This window comes from Talpa occidentalis, unplaced genomic scaffold (genome assembly GCF_014898055.3).
Source record: "Talpa occidentalis isolate TD23 unplaced genomic scaffold, MPIMG_talOcc4v2.1 talOcc4.3, whole genome shotgun sequence".
In the NCBI taxonomy this organism is placed as follows: domain Eukaryota; kingdom Metazoa; phylum Chordata; class Mammalia; order Eulipotyphla; family Talpidae; genus Talpa; species Talpa occidentalis.
The window spans coordinates 91,667,077-91,685,679 of record NW_023603184.1 but is presented as its reverse complement, the minus strand read 5'-3'; the positions used below and the strand labels follow the sequence as shown (position 1 = coordinate 91,685,679).

Genomic DNA, 18,603 nt, shown 5'->3' with positions numbered 1-18,603 from the left:
CTCTGAGCTTCTACTCATTGTATTGCAAACAGAGATTTCTGTATAGCTATTCTGTACATACATGGTGGGGGGGGAATACAGAAACCCTCAGAACTATTTATCTTTTTAAGGTTTTCCTGGGAGGGAGAATTTCATAAATGAGTTCTACCTCAGATTGCTGCTTTCTTTTCACAGGCATGCCAGAAAATATCTACGCCAAGAAAACTCATCTGAATAAGAAAGAAGTAGTTTTTCCACCAGGAATTTCTTTGAGCTTGAAATCAAGTTCAATATTAATTCTTCATGCAAAATTTATTCAATTAGCAAATCTCAAAAATGCTTTACCTTTCCCAGAAGCCATAAACTTACTGAATAAAAATAGTGAAAAGTTCTATAAATAAGAAATACCAAAGCCAAAGTCAAAAGACAAATTATACAATGGAAAAAATACTTGAGAAGTACATTACAGGGAGCTAATTTATTTCAAGTATAAAAAAGTTTTTACAAATTATAAAAATAGACAAAAGACCTGAACATGAGCTTTGCAGAAAAGAAATAAAATTGCTAATAAAATGCTTTACTTCAGTTATAACCCAATAAAAAACATTTAAAACAATGAAGCATAGTTTTTCATTACCATCATGTACCAGATGGAACACTCTGGCAATATGCAGTGGAGGTAAAGGGGTAGGGAATCAGGAACATGCTTAACAGCTTGGCATAGGAAACATATATAATAGAACCTCATCGGTGCAAAAGAAAAGAAAACACAACATGTGTACATCTGTGTGTGAGGTATGTGACTTACATATGAAACAAATATTCTAGAAGATACAGACTGGTGAGTGTGACTAGGTGAAGGTACAGAGAAGACCTTTGCTTCTCATTTCATATTTTCCTGTATTGCATTGTTTACTATTGTACATAGGTTACTGTTAAAATATAAATCAAAATATTAAAGAGAAATTTCTGTTTTAATCTGTGTAGTATTTGAAGATATATTTATAAGAGCTTTGTGCATTTCCCATTGGGATGCCAAAACCAAGGCAGTAGGTGAGAAAATTGTTATTCTGGTCTACACTATTAAAGCATTTCTTAAGGAAAAAATTAAATGTTTAAGCAGATAATCTAATACTACCTCTTAACAGAATTCATGTGCTTGGGTTTGGGTAGGTTTAGCCAGTAAAAAATTTATCACAAAAACAGAAAACAGCTTAGAATTCCAACTAATTCTTCTGAAATGCAGAAAAGTATCTTTTATACCCTAATATTGTGAGGAGGAAGATACATTCATCACAAGAGTTCTGCTGATATAAAAACATGAAATTTCATGTACTAAGAATTACAGAGCTTGAAAGACAAGTCAGCCTGAAGTCTTCAGTGTAAACTTTGTGGTAAAACCTTTTTTTCTATGTTATCATGCTCTTTTCCAGCTATGCTTGCATGGAAGATCTCCTCACTGGGCTTTTAAGTAGGAGAGACACCCTGTACTCACCTGTCAGGCTGTCCGGCCGAGGTGGCACCATCCTCTCATAAATGTCATACTGCTGCTGTCCGAATTGTTCCATGTCGTGAACAGTCCTTTGCAGGGACGGTCCCAGATGCTGCGGTACAGCAGTCATCCCTGAGCGTTTAGGGGATGACGACCCCACCTGGCCTTGGGATGGAGACGCTACTCGAGTCTGTGCATCCGTCAGGGTCAGTGGTGACCCCACTCTGGTGGTGGTTTGGTACTGAGGGGTTGGTCCGTTGGGATTGGAGGTTTGTCGTGAGGTGACTGACCCAATCCGTCGTACAGTGGTAGGGGAGGCGGGTCTCTGAGTGGAGTAAGGAGAGGCTGCCCGCTGAGCAGGTAAGGTGGTGGAGGAATATGCACTGGGGTTTAGTGGTCGGGAGTCCGTCACTGATGGAGAGCCAAATCCACTACCCAAAGAAGTTCTCAGTGACCCCCTTGAAGGAGACACGCCTGTGCTGATAACATAAGAAGGAGACTGTGCTCTAGATGGAACCGAACTAACTCTTCTCATGGCCCGATTGGCTACTGATGGCTGATGAAAAGGGGAAAAAAAAGAGAATGGGTTTATCCAGGGTTTTATGTCCATTGTCATACAGTAAAAATGCACATAGCTCACCACAGAGTATGAAGTCATATGTATTTTAGGTATCTAAGTTTGTTTTCCTTCGTACCCATTAGAGCTAGATCTAAAATTTTCCTGGGCTTTCTTATTCTGTATTTTTTGGGAGGTTTCTTCCCCTTCAAAATGCTGTAGTCAATTAGTAGAAAAGAGATTTAATATTCTCTTTTCTTTTGTCTTTACATTTTTGACACTCTAGCCAATGGATTTTCCACAATACATGAAATGTCATATTAAGTTAATGAGTGGAATAAATGAATGTTGAGTCTCACAAGGGTTTGCGTCCAATGCTCTCCTCAGAATTTACTCTCAAGAGAGCTTGGTCACATACTTCTAGCCAGATTTGTCTCTTCAGCTGATTTCAGCTCTTTCTTTCTACATCCTTTCATCTACCAGCTCTTATCTTCAAATAGTGGACTTAAAGAAATGCAAATTAAGGTGCCCCAAATTCTGTTCCAATAGGCGGAACACTCAAACTCTCTGCTGAGCCCTTAGCCTAACCCACTGGAAAGACCAGAATGGGAATGAAGAACATTTCTCCCATGGCTGCACCTTCTATGATTCTGTTGAACTGTTAACACTGTGTCTCTGATTCCTTTCTTGATGCAGTGTAACAATGAGAAAAATGGTGGTGGGACTGGGAAACTGACCTGAGGGGAATAGGCATGGGGCACATACTAGGGCCCTGGGTTACAAGCCCCGATCCAGGCTGCTTTGCATTCTTCAGTGATTGTCCCCTTTCACTTTTAGTTGCGGCAATCAGGAAAACAGATATGATAAGGAATTTAAATGTCATAAGAGAATGCATGCCTTGTCTCTAGGTGTCTTGAGCAACTGGACTAGCTGAAACACCTCGAGACTGTATGTATGCTCAAGGTCAACAATTCTGGGAAGGCAATAACCATGGAGAGGAGATCTGGGAAGGGAAGAGGATGGTAAGCCAATAACAAGGCAAGACAGGTGAAGTTTAAGTATTAGTAGATAGCTGGAAAATTACAATTTGTACTTGGGATCCCATATAGCCACCAATGTGTTTCAGAGACCTCCTTGCAACCTAATTCTTCAACACTAGGAACAAAATCAACTTATCGTAAGTTGAAAAAAAAAGACAATTTTTGTAGTTAAGATAATTACTATTCAAAAGTCACTTCAGACCTCCTGACATGGTAATTCACCTAAGCAGATAAAAGCTTCTCAAATGTTTCCACCCAAGCTTCGCTAACAGTAAAGAAGCAGATGTATAATTTGAAGACAGGTTTGCAGCCTGAAGTAGCTTGCTACAGGCACAAGATTTCCTGTTTCAGCTTAAATATTCATGTACTATATTTGTATTTGTGTTAATAGAAACATTTGCCATTAGTTAAAACCTTCCCATTATTTAAAAACTTCCCTCTAAATTGCTGAGTGAAAGTACTCGAGTTGTATTATGCTTCTCCCTTGGCATCAGGAACCTCGGCCTACTGCTGTAGTATTTTCAGGGCTTCTCATATTGCTTTATGAGAAGCATAGTATTTGCCTAACTTTCTTGATCATCTTGCTATTTTTCAGCTCCATAGAATGCTCAGAGGATATCTGGACAGATAGTTATCCTCATTGGTTACTACCACTTAGGAATCCTACCCCTTCTATTAATTCTGGCATATGCCAGGAAACTAATGTGAATCAAGCAGCAATGAGTTAGGGGTTGAAGAGTTTTTATAAATGCAATTTCAGTATTTTTTTTTTGACTATCAAGATAGAAAACCTTAATTTACCAGAATAGGTATGCTTTTGTATAATAACTTTCTCTAAGTGGTAATATCTATATTTTAGCAAAGGAAAGGTGTGTTTTCAGGGTACAATTGCAGAGAAGGCAAGAACAGGTTAGAATGTGCCAGTGTCACTTTGTATAGGAGTGAGAATATTCCTTTTCCCTTTAGGACTCTTTATAGAATATTTTAACTCTAGTATTTTTAGGAACTAAAAACCCCTCAGGGACTACAATGTTCCACCTAATTCTCTTAACCCTTGGCTGGGCTCCTCCCTGCACGCTAACCTTCCTGCTTCCAGAAAAATTACTCTATTGTGTGGAATTCATTAGAATTCACTAATTAATAGAAACCAATATAGTTTAAGTTTTATGCCTTCAAGTTCCTTAATATCACAGACTGGAATATTATAAAATGACTTTGCTACTTTATTCTACAAATTCAAAATTGTATGCCTTGCTGTTACTTTTAGGAGAGTATTTCTTTACAAGGAGCTTGATGTGTTTGACTTACCTGAACCAGTGTTTGTCCTTCAGCTCTTGAATTCCGCACCAAGTGGTTATTAGTTGATCCTATGAATGAATGCTGCTGTCTGTTATCTGCCTTATTTAAATTCTGGCTGTTGTGGAAACTGCCTGCTTCCTGGTATCCACTGTCAGAATAAGAATTCATTTGTGTTGAACTTCTTGAGTTACCCAATGATCCTGCAGGAATGAAATCAGCATGAAGTTTATTTTATTCTTCAATGCCCATTTTCAAAAATAAAGTAATAAAGCCAATCCAATACTTGAGAGATAATACAACAGACCCTCACTTTCATGGAGAGATGTCTGTTCTGGTGAATAGAGGGTCCCTTGTTCTGGCTCTGTCCTAATGAGATAGTTGTTGGGATGGACAGCGTCAGGAACTCGAGGTTTGCTTACACCAGTATTTGGCACATCTGTAAGAAAAGATTAATCAGCTAAAAAGCTAATCACAACGTTACAGAAAAACCTGCTCAAAAAAAAAAAAAGGTTAAGCTATTTGTCAGTAACATCTTATAATCTATATATTCATACAAGACTGTTTCAACTCAAACTGCAATTTGACTATAATATGAAAATGTTCCACACATTCAATTTATTAGTTTATTTTGCTAAATGTCATGACTTTATTCTGATTACCGACCTCAAATAAATTTATACTCCTATTAAGTTCTCAAAACTGACCTTTTTCCCACTTGAAAAACTCTCTGGTGCCTTCCTACAGGAGGATTAACAAAATCTGGGTAAGAATGGTAAGCAAGTATTTTTAAAAAAGATTCTCCCTATCTCAAACTTTGGAAATGAAAACTGACACAGTGTTCATATTATTAAGGCTGGTGATAAAACCTTTAAGGCAGGGCTAGTTTTTTATATCCTTTCATATCATATAAAATCAAAGGTACTCTATATAAAGTTGAAAACAATAGAAATTTTAATCTCTTACCCATTTGTTTTATTAGTCTTTTTCCAGATACATACAAATAAATATAACCATTTAAAATGATCATTGTTTCCTCTAGCCAAAACAGTCACTTTCATTAACCTAATTTTTAATTTTATCATTTTGCCAACTTGCACTTAAAAAAATTCTCTTCCCTATTTTAACTTTTTAATACTATAATTCAGTTGATGTAGATCATACTGCCTTTTTCCCAATTCTATTCAAATATGTCCTTTTTTCAATTTTGTTTAAATATGTCCTCTTTTCTCCAGTATCCTTGTCAAAATCTATTTGCCCATGTTCTGATTATCATCACTATAATTCTTCAAATTTAACCTTCCTATTGCTAACAATTTTTTTTTTCAGGAATGCTTATTTTCACTTCAAGGGTTTAAATTAAGTCTGTATCACATTCTGAGTTGAACACACAATCTAAGAATTTCAATGCCTTCATCAGTCTTTCCGTTCTGATTTTCTTCCTTTACCTATTCATTACGACCCCATCAATTTGCCAGTATCTAAGAATACAATTATGAGAATGTAGAGATATTGTATATGCCTGTGTGTTACTGTCTAGCGCCAAGGAGCTCAGGAAAATGTCCTAAAGGTAGTAAAATCTAAGCAGTATACACTCACAAAAGGAGTCAGTGTTTCTTTCATTCCTTTTTTTTTTTTTTAAAAATAACACAACACCATCTCTTTGTATGAGAATATAAGCTCAGGAGTGCAGAGACTCTTGTCTGATTTACTTGTTATTCTCACTGCCTAGGAAAGGTGCCTAGCACACTTAGTAGGTGTTCGGCAAAATTTGTTGAACAAATTCCCAGAAAGAATGACAGCTTCTTTTTTCTTGAGTGATGATTCATGTCTGACATTGTACTGTGCTTCACTTCAGAGTGTTCCCTAAAGTTTATCTGTATAAAATCAAAATTTTAGGCACTGGTGATCAAACCTGTTTGGAAAGTGAATACAAAATTTATGGAAGAACTGGGAGATTCCCCTGCATTCTAAACCTTTGATTGGATGTCAAATTCAGTACAATGTTTTATTTCCTATCCTGCAGAAAGATTTGCTGACACGCTTAATACAGGTTTTTAACAACTTGTCTCCTGATTTATCATTTGACTGTATACTTCTAGGTGGAAGGGTTCTGTGACAGTTCTGAATTCTTAAATTTGGAATCTCAAAAAGATCACAGATTGTATATGGTTTCACAGGAGTACACTGAAACATGATCTTTGTCTTTGTCAAGCTGATAATGTCTGAGAGTGACCTGCTTCATTTTAGGTCTTCTATTAAGAGTTTCCAAAGTTTTAAACATTCTTAGAGATCAATTATTGAAGGAATTTTAATAAGAGCTAAGTAAAATACACAGTCTGCTAGGCTAGAAGAGTGTCACAGGGAAGGGAATGCTGGGAACAGTTATACAAGATATGGTCTAAAATCAAGAGCTATGCAGTGCTCCACCCCTTTCCTCCAGCAATGGAACACTGGAAATCAAATTGGAATGACAATGAACTACAGATACCAAGGTGGTAACTTCAAGACTTCTCATAAATGTAAAAATGTACTGTTGTGTAAAAAGTGAAAGATGTTTAGATTGTTCTTAGCTTTCGCATTAGTACAAGATAAAGCCTGGAGCAATGCATCAACTTTTCCCTTGGAAGCAGTAGGTTGACACAGTACAGGATCTGAAAATACATCACCTGGAAACCTGAAACCATTATAGTTCTGCATATGCCACCATCTTTATATATATATATATAAAGTATTATATATTATATATATATAATATATTATATAATATTTTAGTATATATTATAGTATTTTAGTATATAATATATATTATAGTATATACTATATATAATATAGTATATAATATATATTTTAGTATATATTATAGTATTTTAGTATATATTATAGTATTATATATATTATATATATATAAAGTATTAGAAATTATTAAATAGGAAAAGAGAAAAGCACTCTAAAAATTTGTACCTCAGCGTAGTGTCTCTTCACCAATGGAACAAGCAATTGTGCTTAAACTATTTTTAAGAGAAGCAATTTAAAATAAATGATCTTAAACAAAATAAACACAAATCATGAGATACATAATTCCACATTGCTGATTCTAATAATACTTAGCAGAATTAGTATCTCAGAAAATACAAAAATAAACAAAATAATCCCAAATGAACAATGTATTCTTTTTCCTTTTTTTTTTTTTTTTTTTTTTTGTGGGACCCTCGCCAGCGGCTGGGGAACGAACAGGCGCTGCAGAGGCTGCGGGCAGCCTCACAGCCCAGCGCTCAACCGCTGTGCCACCAGGGGAGGCCCAGTGCCTGTTTCTTATAAGTTGAACTCTATACTATGAATAAGGTCTTCAGTAGAATTTTAAAAGACATTTTGATAATTATATGGTAGAGTAGGTAACTGAATTGATTATCTGAGACTACTTGGTAAACTAAAATATTTAAAGAACTTGAGAATAATGAAAAAGTTAAAGACATCTACCTAATTTTTCATCTCTTAATAGGGTGGGAAGAACAAATTCTAAAATCAAATTTGACAGGGCAATAGAAGACAAAAATAAAGTTATTTTAAAGTTTCATCAAAAGGACTTTCGTCATCTTTGTCCTTCTGTAATAAAGCCTGATGCTAATGAGCATCTTCAAAGACAAAATGATACTGACATCTCTTCTGAATCACTGAAAGAAAGTTAAATTATTTTTCAAATTCACAGATTATATGATATATACACACATAAATGTATGTTGACACAGTCACCATGCCGCAAATAAATAAAAACCCATTTTCTAATTACTGAATAAAATATTTTTACTGTAGTATGCTAAGGTCCTCAAATATTAATTATGCATTACTTATGCAATCTTACTTTGAAATGAATGTCTTTTAAAAACATCTGCCAGATGAAGAATGGAAAAAGATACTAGTCAAATTCACTAGGGAAGCCACAGAGATTTCCAGAATGGAGTTGATTACTTCATGGTCAATGCTGTAAACTATAATTAAATAGTTGGCAAGTTGTGGTTTAGCACAATCAGAACATGAAATTGATAGACATTTTTAAGAGTAAAGATGGCAAACACAATGTGAATGCTACTTCTTTAATCTGGGTACTGAAGAATGTGTGTTACTTAAGAAAATAAAATCATGGGCCTCCCCTGGTGGTGCAGCGGTTGAGCGCTGGGCTGCAAGGCTGCCCGCAGCCTTTGCAGCGCTGGTTCATTCCCCGGCCACTGGCGAGGGTCCCACAAAAAAAAAAAAAAAGAAAATCACAAACATGTTTTCTGGTATACCAGAAATATACTATGGGGCATTTTCAAACATCAAGTTAGCATCTTCTAAGAAAATGCATATTTAAAAATACAGAATTTGCACAAATTTCAAGGTAGAATGAAATAATGTCCATCTGGGAGATGACAGAGGTATGGTACTTCTGGCCTCTTAGATTTCATCAGAGTGCCCCAATGTCAAAGAAAAAAAGTTATTAATTAGAAAAGGTAGAAACAATTTAGTGGATAATGGCCAGTAATGCCATAAGGCTAAGAAATCTGGTGTATTTTTCACTCCATTAAAGCTCACAGTAAAAGATGAAATATGAATTACTTTATGTTTTCTGTGTATACCACTTAAATATATACCAAATATACATAAAAATATGTCACGTAAAAAGAACAAGGCTTTTAAAGAACAGTAAATATTCCAATGCCTCTGCTTTGTTAAACTATATGCCTCACTGTTTATGCTATATGAAAAGACAGAGGTCTGTACTGTGTGTAAAATCACCATGGAAACAGGAACCTAGAGCTTTAGTGTATACAACCCTGTAATCAGTCTTTCACAGTCCAGCATGCAGTAACCTAGTGCTACATTCTCCTTGTTTGTGCCTGTTCTGAGTTGCTATGGCGTAAAGGGGTTTGTCTTTAAATAAACGATAGTTCAGTGGAGTTTTGGCAGGACTTGTGGGACAGTAACAGCGAACAATGTTAAGGCAAATGAGAACTCACTTTGACAGTTAAGGGAATTGAATATGTCATGTTTCTTGCAAATCTGGGTTATGGGTTGAGGTTCAGCTATCCTACTCAGAGGGGCAACAATTTGTAGAAAATACGAAAGAATAATTTTATCTTGTAACTTCTTAGATGACCATGGGACTTTCCACTCCCACAGGACCAAAGACTCAAGAGGGAGTCTGTTTCTATAGAGTTGCAATATTTTGGTGCCTTCTATGGCTAAATAAAGTCTTTGGACAAATTCTGAAAGACATGGGAGATGGCTCTGAAAAGACTTCTCTTCAGTAACTTCTTTGATATACATGATTCAGCTACAGCAGGTAACTTTATTACAGGAGGAAATGAGATTACTGGGAAATACTTTTGAGTGAGTATGTTAACAGTGATGTAAATGAGAAGCATAAAAACATGCTTTGGTCCATAGAAGATACTGGATGTTGTCTGATATTTTAAGAAAATTACAGATACTTGGAATTTGTTGTCTCAAATATAACTACTGTATATGTTATTTCCTTTAAAAGCTGGCTTTTAGTAGCCTCCCTGGTGGCCTACAGGTTAAATCTCAGTGCTATCACCACTAAGGCCTCAGTTCTGATCCTGGCCAAGGAGCCAAGCCACGTGACGCGGCAGACCTCTCCTGTCTCACCTGCCGTGTACTTAGCAGTGTACTTTAGTAGATCTGCCTGTTCTGCTCCCCCCCAACCCCTGCCCGTCTCTGGTGAATTCTCTCAGCCATGCTCCTCTGGCCTGCACCCCAGTTCTTCCATGCAAAACAAAAAACAAACAAAAAAAAAACACACCACACAAAAGTTGTTTTTTAGTGGAAGTAAAGACCATGTTTCTTGAAACTTTTCCTGATCTGGTTAGGTTATTTTGAGCATATATAGGTTCTTGGGTCTTGTGTAACATACATTGTCTTTTAAATATTAATACGATAATGGCTCGAAAGATTTCATGCAGCTAGGAAAATGTGAGAAAAGTCTTGGAAAATAGAATAGATTAATAAATATCTTCAAGTTCACGTTTATCTTTGCTCAGAATGTCAACTATTTTGAAACAGTAAAAGCTCATTATCTGGATTCAATATTGCAGTTAAAGCAAAGTTTATGTATAAACTGGCACAGACTGCTTTATTTGACTTCTACAATGACAAATCTGGAAAGTATTTTAGTTTTGCACATCACTAAAGAGATCTCCTGTTCATAAATATTTTAAAATACCTAAATTCTGCTCAGGTATACAAAGTGACAAAAATAATTTTCAGAAAAAAAAATAAAATTAACAGGAATTTTCACAAATAGTTATATTAAAATGGGTATTTATTAAATATTTTTAGACGGTACAAATTAAGATACAGGTGTCACACCTACGATCAAAAGCTTATTTTGTATATCTACAAAAGGAAACTAGAACAACAGGAGTTTTAGAAACAAAGATGAATAGAAATGGATCACACATGGAAAGTGTCCAACACGTGAGTTTAACAAAAGGCTGTGAGGCTTTCACCTTCTGTGGAGAAAGAAGAAAAAAGAAAAAGGAATTCACTATGTAAAAAGTCTGTCTGCAGAAAACAAGTGCTCAAAAATCACTTTTCAATGACATATTATATTCCTTTCATGGAAAACTATGTTACCAAACATAGAAATGGAATATATGGTAGGATAGATTCTCTGTTAAAAAACAAAAGAACATTTCTTTAATAAAAAAAATATAAACTGGTAAAGAATGATATTCACCATCAAAAGAAATGAATGGGTCAGGTCTTCTGAAACTGTCTATACAGTTTTTTTTTTTTTTAAACCGGAGTATCGTTTTTGGTATAAATTATCAAGGTAAGTCTAAATGAAGACTAACTCTGCAAAATGAAATTTGGAGTTAGAGAGAGTAGCATTTCTGTTCTTTCCCAAAGTGACAGCTGTAACCTGAGGAAGTGTGGTTCTGTGTGCTGAGGAGGGAGTACTGGGAAAAAGGAGCTTTAAGACTTGACAACTTTCATTTTATTTTAGATATTTCATAGACTATTCACATTATCACTAAAAGTATGAGAAAATTTAAATATTTATTTGACAGGTTTTCAGGAAACAAAATATTAAAGGCTAAAATTGGCTACTTGATTTTTACATGAAGTACAAACACTTTATTTAAGGTTTTAGGGGATGTGTTCACATACCAACTATATTAAGTAGTTTACAAACATTCAGATACATGTTTACTAAAGCAAAAGCTAATTTTGTTATTTGGTGGTTGTTATCCATGCACAAACAGTGAGAAATGTGCAGGTCTAAACTAGCTAAAGGCTGATGCCCAAAGCATTACAGGTAATTTTGCTTAACAAGGGCTCATTTAGCAAAATCCCAACTGCATGGAAACACACTAAATAGCATTCTCTTGCTTGGAAAGCACATGTCCTCCATCCATAGCTGGTTTCATTTATATTGGGGCTAATCTTCAGCACACAGACAACAGTAGGATGGCTGTAGCGCATGTCACCCTGATGTAGGATTTAAACCCTGATATTCTGGATTCTTTGTTTAAAGAATTTGTTCTATTTGTTTAAAGAATTACATCTATTACATCATGCTTTTTGTAGTTGCTAAGATCAGTCGATTCAAGTGCTAGCAGCCTATACCTTCTATTTTCAAATCCCCCATAGACCTTCTCCTAATGTAATGAATCTTGAGTTTTGTTGCACCCTGCAATCACCTGGATTGGGGGTTGGTGAAGAATTTAGAAACTATTACTGCCTTAGATCCATGCCCAGAAATTCCAATTAAATCAGCCTTCCTTGTGGTCTGAATAGTAAGATTTTTCAAAACTCCAAGGGTGATTCTAGTATGTAGTAGGATTAAGTATATAGGGGATTTTGTATATATTGACAATCTTTATTTGAATTATTTTATTAGGGGATACAAACTGATGATTTCCCTTATTGTGTTATTCTTCCTACATTTATCAGCAGAATTATTTTGGCATATTTTAGAAATACTTACATAGCACTAATACCTAGGATTATGCTGAAATACAATCTGCATAAACATGCAAGATAAACTTTTAATTACTAGTAATCCAATTAATTTAATTTTCAGTAAAGCAGTAGTTCTTAAATTTGCAGAACAGAATCATCTTTAAAGACTACTGATGCCTAGCTTGAATCCCAGACTTTTGCATTTAATTGTTTGGGAGGAGGCCCAGACATCAAGGTTTTAATAGCTCCACAGGTGATTAAGTTTGATTGTTGCTTGTTTTGGTAGTAGTTGTTGCATTTATGTTGACAGAAAAATGTATCTGGTCATTCTGGGACAGATGTGAAAATAAACAAAAAAAATAAATCTGATAGGAAACATGATAATTTTATTAAATTCCAAGATCAGGTTGATCCTCAATTTTCACAAGAACTAATTAAATAATAAACAGAGTGGTATGCTGAAGTATCCACGAAATGTTCTGATTTAATGAATATTAAATAACTATGCTTTTAAAGGACTTTACTGTTTAATCTGTCAGTAAAGTCTATGGTATAGGGAAATTTGAAACAGGATTTTTTTTTTTTAAATTAAGTCAAATAACATTAAACTTTTAAAGATTCACAAACATTTGTACTCTATACTCTGGAAGTATAGTAAGCACAGAAGGCACAACAGGTGGCATAGGTAGGAGCATGTATTTCTGGGGACCCACGGACCCTGAGAGTTGCATGAACATTATTTTAAACTAAGGGCCATTCAAATTCAAGAGAGGCAGAAAGAAGTCTTACAGCTTCCCTTACTTCCTTAAAAGAAGAAACTTCTGGAAGTCAGGCTTCCAAGGATCATCTCTGGAAGACTTTTATGGCATGAAGAATATCTTTCACATCTATAAAAAGAAACAATTCACAAACTTCCTTATCTACCATTTGCTCCCCTAGAAACCCATTTTCCTTCCCATAAAAGCCTTTTCTGTTGGCTTCCATTCCTCTATTGAGTTAGATATATAAGCTCCTAACTTTAGTCAATTAGAGAGTTATTTCTTCTGGGTGCTCCATATGCGTATGATGAATATATATTTTTTCCTTCTGTAATTTCTGTCTGTTGTCAGTTAAATTCACAGGTATCTAGACATAAAAACTAAGAGGGTGGGGAGAAAGTCTTCCCTCCCCCCGTATATTGTTAAGCAATTTTAGTGGGCAATTTGACACTATTTATCAAAACTGAAACTTAATCACCCTTGCCCAAGCAGTCCACTTAAAAAATGTAATCGACAAAGATACATTCAAACACCAGAGCAAGTTTTTACCATTTTTTGGCCAAAGTAAGAACTTGTAAGAACCAAAATGCCCTCTAATAAGGGACTGGTTACACAGAATTTCTAAACAGTGGGTATTACTCAGCTATTAAAAAGGAGTAAATTCATATGATGACACAGAAATAAATGCAGTTTTACTATGTTGTTAAGAAAAAAAACCTAAGTGGTAGAACAATGTATATAGCATATCCTCTTTGTGTTAAAAAAAAAAACAAGCCCACATGTTTGACTATTTACACACATTCAAAAGTTTGGTGTGTTTTATTACAGACTTTCATATATATACAGTTGTATTGAAGCATGGTGACCTTCCATGAGCAGCCTGACAACCTTTTGCTCAGTTCCTGGTATGCAACTTAGTTCCTGGTATGAGTCTGGCTTCATGTTAGACCATGTACCACAATGAGGCAGAATGGACCTGGGGGATCCCATGACTACTGAACCTTTTTCTCACTCCTTGGTATGTCACTATAGAACTCGCCTTTTGGTATGTAGCCACATCATATCTGACCATGCACAGCTGCCAATGCAGACCCACCTGGAACCTTGTAGAAACTGAAAGTGTGTATAAGCTCCTGACTTCCTACAGACCGGGCTCAGCTTTTGGATGCGAATCTGCTAAGTCAGCACTGGTGCAATAAACCTGCTTCTTGTTAGCCCTGGTGTCTAAGTTTCCCTTGTGCCATATAACATTTCTGGTGCAGTGGGTGGGAAACGGGAGACGGTATATTCACCTCCCTTGACCCCAGAAGATTAGACCAGACACCAGGGAGGTTGACCCTCCTAGTAGCCACTTGGTCAATTATGCAGGAAGAGACTCCACATCCCCTGATGCTCTGTGGCATCTCCTGGGTGCAACAGAACCTACGGGACCAAGAACCAGGTAAGGAAGCCCACTTCCATGGAAAAAGGTTAAAAAAAAAGAATAAGGAGGCCTCCCTGGTGGCACAAGGGTTAAGACGCAAACTATGAAGCTATCCGCAGCCACTGCAGCACGAGTTTGATTCCCGGCCAGCCAGGGAGCTACCCACAAGGCACAGCAGACCTCTCCTGTCTCGCCCCCTGCTCCCCTCAGCAGTGTATTTCAGTACATCTGCCTGATCTGCTCCCCACTCTGTCTCTGGTGAATCCTCTCACTGCCCCCCCATACCTCTGCCCTGTACCCCAGCTTTTGTATGCCTAAATAAATAAATCTTTAAAAAAAAGAGAAAAGAATCAGGTAATAAGACCCGGCCCAGAGGTCCTGCCCTGAGTGGTAGAGGGGAGCCTGATCACCTCCTGTGAGTCACCTGAGTAACCATAAATATATGCTGAATCCGTGACTCCAGAAGGGTAAATAGCAGAGGGCGATGATGTAAGTGAGTCACCGGAGTAACTGTAAGGTGAAACCAGCACTCCCCAAGGGTAGAGGGCGATGATGTGAGTATGGCAGTGTGAGTGCTCTTTGTGTGAATGAGACACAGCTGATAAGCTGTGGTGTGTGTGGAGTGCTGTTTCAAGGTTTGGTGGTTACCTCATAGGCTTAAGGCGACCCCACACAGGGATCCTAATGTGGGCTTATAACATCTCGCCAATGCTAAGAGGCACCAAAATTCCCGAGAGAGAAGTAGCAGAAAAGGATGAAGTGAATCAACTGAGTCCACTGGGTGGAATGGGTGGACAACAAAGTGAGGAAACACCAACACCACAGGGTGCATTTTATATAACTATAAAAAGGGTTTTAGGGATACTATGGGATTAAATTGTTTCCCAAGAGATCACACACTCTCTGTAAAATTAATTGGGTTAAGTTTTGAAGTAGGATGGCCATCTAAGGGATCACTAGATAGCCAGATAGTCAAAAGAGTTTACAGAGTGGTCACAGGCAACCCAGGTCACCCAAACCAATTTCCATATATAGCCTCCTGGCTTACTAAAGTGCTTTCCCAGCCATCTTGATTAAAAGATGCAGAACAACCTCCTCCTGTTTTACAACAGTGGCTGCAACCTCTTGAATCAGAATGCAAGGTACTTGTTGCAAAGTCAAAGTCTTCTCCAAGACCCCTGGCCACACAAAAGCTTGAAAAACCTGTCATTTCATGTACTGATGATGAAGAACAACCACCACCATATACCTCAGGACCCATTAGGCCCCCCTTGTACCCTCCTCTGCCGACCTCTCAGGAATCCCACTTGAGTGAGCCCTATCTACTTACTCCGTCTAAATCTGAGTCTCGGCTGTCTCCTGCTAGTCCTGACTCTTGAGAGCCACCAGTTCTTGCGCCCCAGGTGGTAAAACCCAAGTGTAGATTGCAGAGTATGGATAGAGAGGCTCTCCAGCTCCCTTTGAGAGAGACTTGGGGACCAGTATATTATGATCTGGATGGGACTCTCTGAGGTGGACAGTGGTTATTCACATACCAGCCCTTCTCCACCATGGACCTGCTTAACTGGAAAAACCACACATCTTCATACTCAGACAAGCCCTAGGCTATGATAAATCTTATACAGCAAATTTATGTTGGAGACCAACCTATTAAGTTTTTGGTGGACACAGGGTCAATGCACTCTGTAATTACTCGTCCTGTGGCTCCCGTGTCCTCACATCTAACCACAATCATTGGGGCCGTTGGAAACTATGCCCAACGGCCCTTCCTAATGCCTTGTAGTTATACTTGGGCCACCAATTTTTATGCCTCCCTGACTGCCCAGTTCCCCTAATGGACGCGGCTTACTGTCAAAATTACAAGCTCAGATATCCTTTGAACCTTCTGGACAGGCTGGAATGTCAATAGGTCCAACTAGAGCTAAGATTCTTCATTTACAAGTACCTAGAGAGGAAAAGAGGTAGCTATCCTGCAATCAGATTCTAAAGAACTACCTGAGCTTCCTTTCACATCCCTGGTGTTTGGGCTGAGGACAATCCACGAGGACTGGTCGTAAATGTTACTTAAACCGGGTGCTAAGCCTGTTCAGCTAAAACAATACTTTGTCTCACAGCAAGCAGGCCTAGGTATCCAGTACCACCTGGAAAGACTTTTGCAGTTTGAAATTCTTACACAGTGTGAGTCCAGCTGGAATACTCCCTTGCTGCCAGTAAAAAAGGCAGACTGGAGATTGCCACCTGGTCCAGGACCTGCGGGCTGTAATATTTACCCGTTAAGGGCAAATCCCTATATACTCCTGGGGCTCATCCCCCAGAGGCTAAATTCTTCACTTCTTTGGATCTAAAGGACGCCTTTTTCTGTATTCACCTAGCCCCTGAGATTCAGCAGTTTTTTGCCTTACAACGGGAAGCTCTGATTCTCCTTTTTGGGGACAAGTAACATGGACACGGCTGCCTCAGTGTTTCAAAAATTCACCAGGACTTTTCAGTACTGTCCTTGCTTGAGAGCTAGCCCAGTTTCTGTCAAGTCAGTTCAACTGTGTCTTACTCCAGTATGTTGATGACTCTTGCTTGCCAGTGCCACCCAAAAAGACTGCTTACAAGGAACCGAAGGACTCCTGCAATTATTGTGGAAGAGTGCACATAAGGTCTCCAAAAAGGCCCAGATCAAACAAGACATAGTGAAATACTTAGGATTCCACATATCACAAGGACAGTGGCTGCTGGGAAATGAGCACAAACAAGTAGTCTGTAGCTTGCCTGATCCTAAGATAGGCCGTCAGGTTCGTGAGTTTCTTGGAGCAGCAGGTTTTTGCCATATCTGGATCCCCAATTTTTCAGTCTTGGCAAAACCCCTCTACAAAGCCACAAAAAGTGGGGAGAAGGATCCTTTCATGTGGGCTTCTGACCAGGACTGGGACTTTGAATCTAGCTACTCCCCTACCTACTGTATCTGGCCCACCAGACCATGACTGTATTGAAACAATGGATGAAGGTTTTTTCCAGCCAGCCAGACTTGACTGCCCCTTATCACAAATGGATGTGGAAGTTCAAGATGGTGTGAGACCATGTGGGATATGCTGCTATGACTCTCCAATCTGTCATCTAGGCATATCCCTTGTGTCAGGGACTTCAGCACAAAAATTCTGAACTCATTGTATTGACACAGGTTCTTCAATTTGCGGCAGGGTTACAGGCCAGTATCTATACAGACTGAAAATTTGTATTCAGCACTCTCCATGTGCATGGTGCCTTACACAAGGAAAAGGGGTTCTTCAGTGTAGGAGGTAAGACTTTAAAGTATGGAGAATTGATACTTGAACTCCTTGAGATGGTATGGGCCCCAAAACAGGTTGCAGTCATGCACTGCCACAGACATCAGGACAATTCTATCATCAGTAAGGGAAACAGAAAAGCAGACAAAGAGGGCAAATGAGCAGCCCTGGGGAATTCTTTGTCATGGGCATACTGCACCACACCTGTCCTGGATTTTCCTCCAACAGCCCCACATTGCCATTATTCCCAATAAGAGCATGAATGGCTGAAAAAAGAGCCAGGGCGATTCAGGGCTGAGGGATGGAAAGAGTCACAAAATGGCAGACTATAATACCATCAACATACGCTGCAGCTTTCATCTGGGAAATACACATGAGGACTCACTTAGGAAATAAGATTTTAGAAAAATTACTTTCTAGATACTTCTGTATCTCCAGGCTCTCGGCACTTACTTGAACTGTCTGTGCATGATGTGAGGTGTGTGCCAAAAATATTCCACATCAAGGCTTTCAAGTTCCTTCCCAAGTTCAACATATTGGAAACTCCCCATTTGAAGATATCCAAGTTGATTTCACTGAATTATCATGTACTCGATATTTGTTGGTTACAGTATGTACATACTCAGGATGGCCAGAAGCCTATCCTTGCCAAACTGAAACAGCTCGTGAGGTGGCCACAGGCATTCTAAAAGAAATTACCCTGAGGCACAGAATTCCCTTCTCAATTGGTTCTGATAATTGGTCCTGTGTTTGTGGCAGATATTATCCAATTGGTGGCATGAGAGCTTGGAATTACTTGGAAACTGCATATTGCTT

The 18,603-nt window shown here is 38.0% G+C and overlaps 1 protein-coding gene across 1 annotated transcript in view; it reads right to left on the bottom strand.

Annotated features, from left to right (window-relative positions):
- Window positions 1-18,603, bottom strand: part of PKP4 (plakophilin 4) — a 233,744-nt gene that overhangs the window by 49,955 nt on the left and 165,186 nt on the right. Inside the window, exons 5-7 of the mRNA XM_054699747.1 lie at window positions 4,677-4,802; window positions 4,376-4,566; window positions 1,475-2,027 (exon numbers count right to left, since the gene is read on the bottom strand). Of these exons, the coding sequence (XP_054555722.1) occupies window positions 1,475-2,027; window positions 4,376-4,566; window positions 4,677-4,802 (870 nt within the window). The remainder of the gene's footprint in view (window positions 1-1,474; window positions 2,028-4,375; window positions 4,567-4,676; window positions 4,803-18,603) is intronic.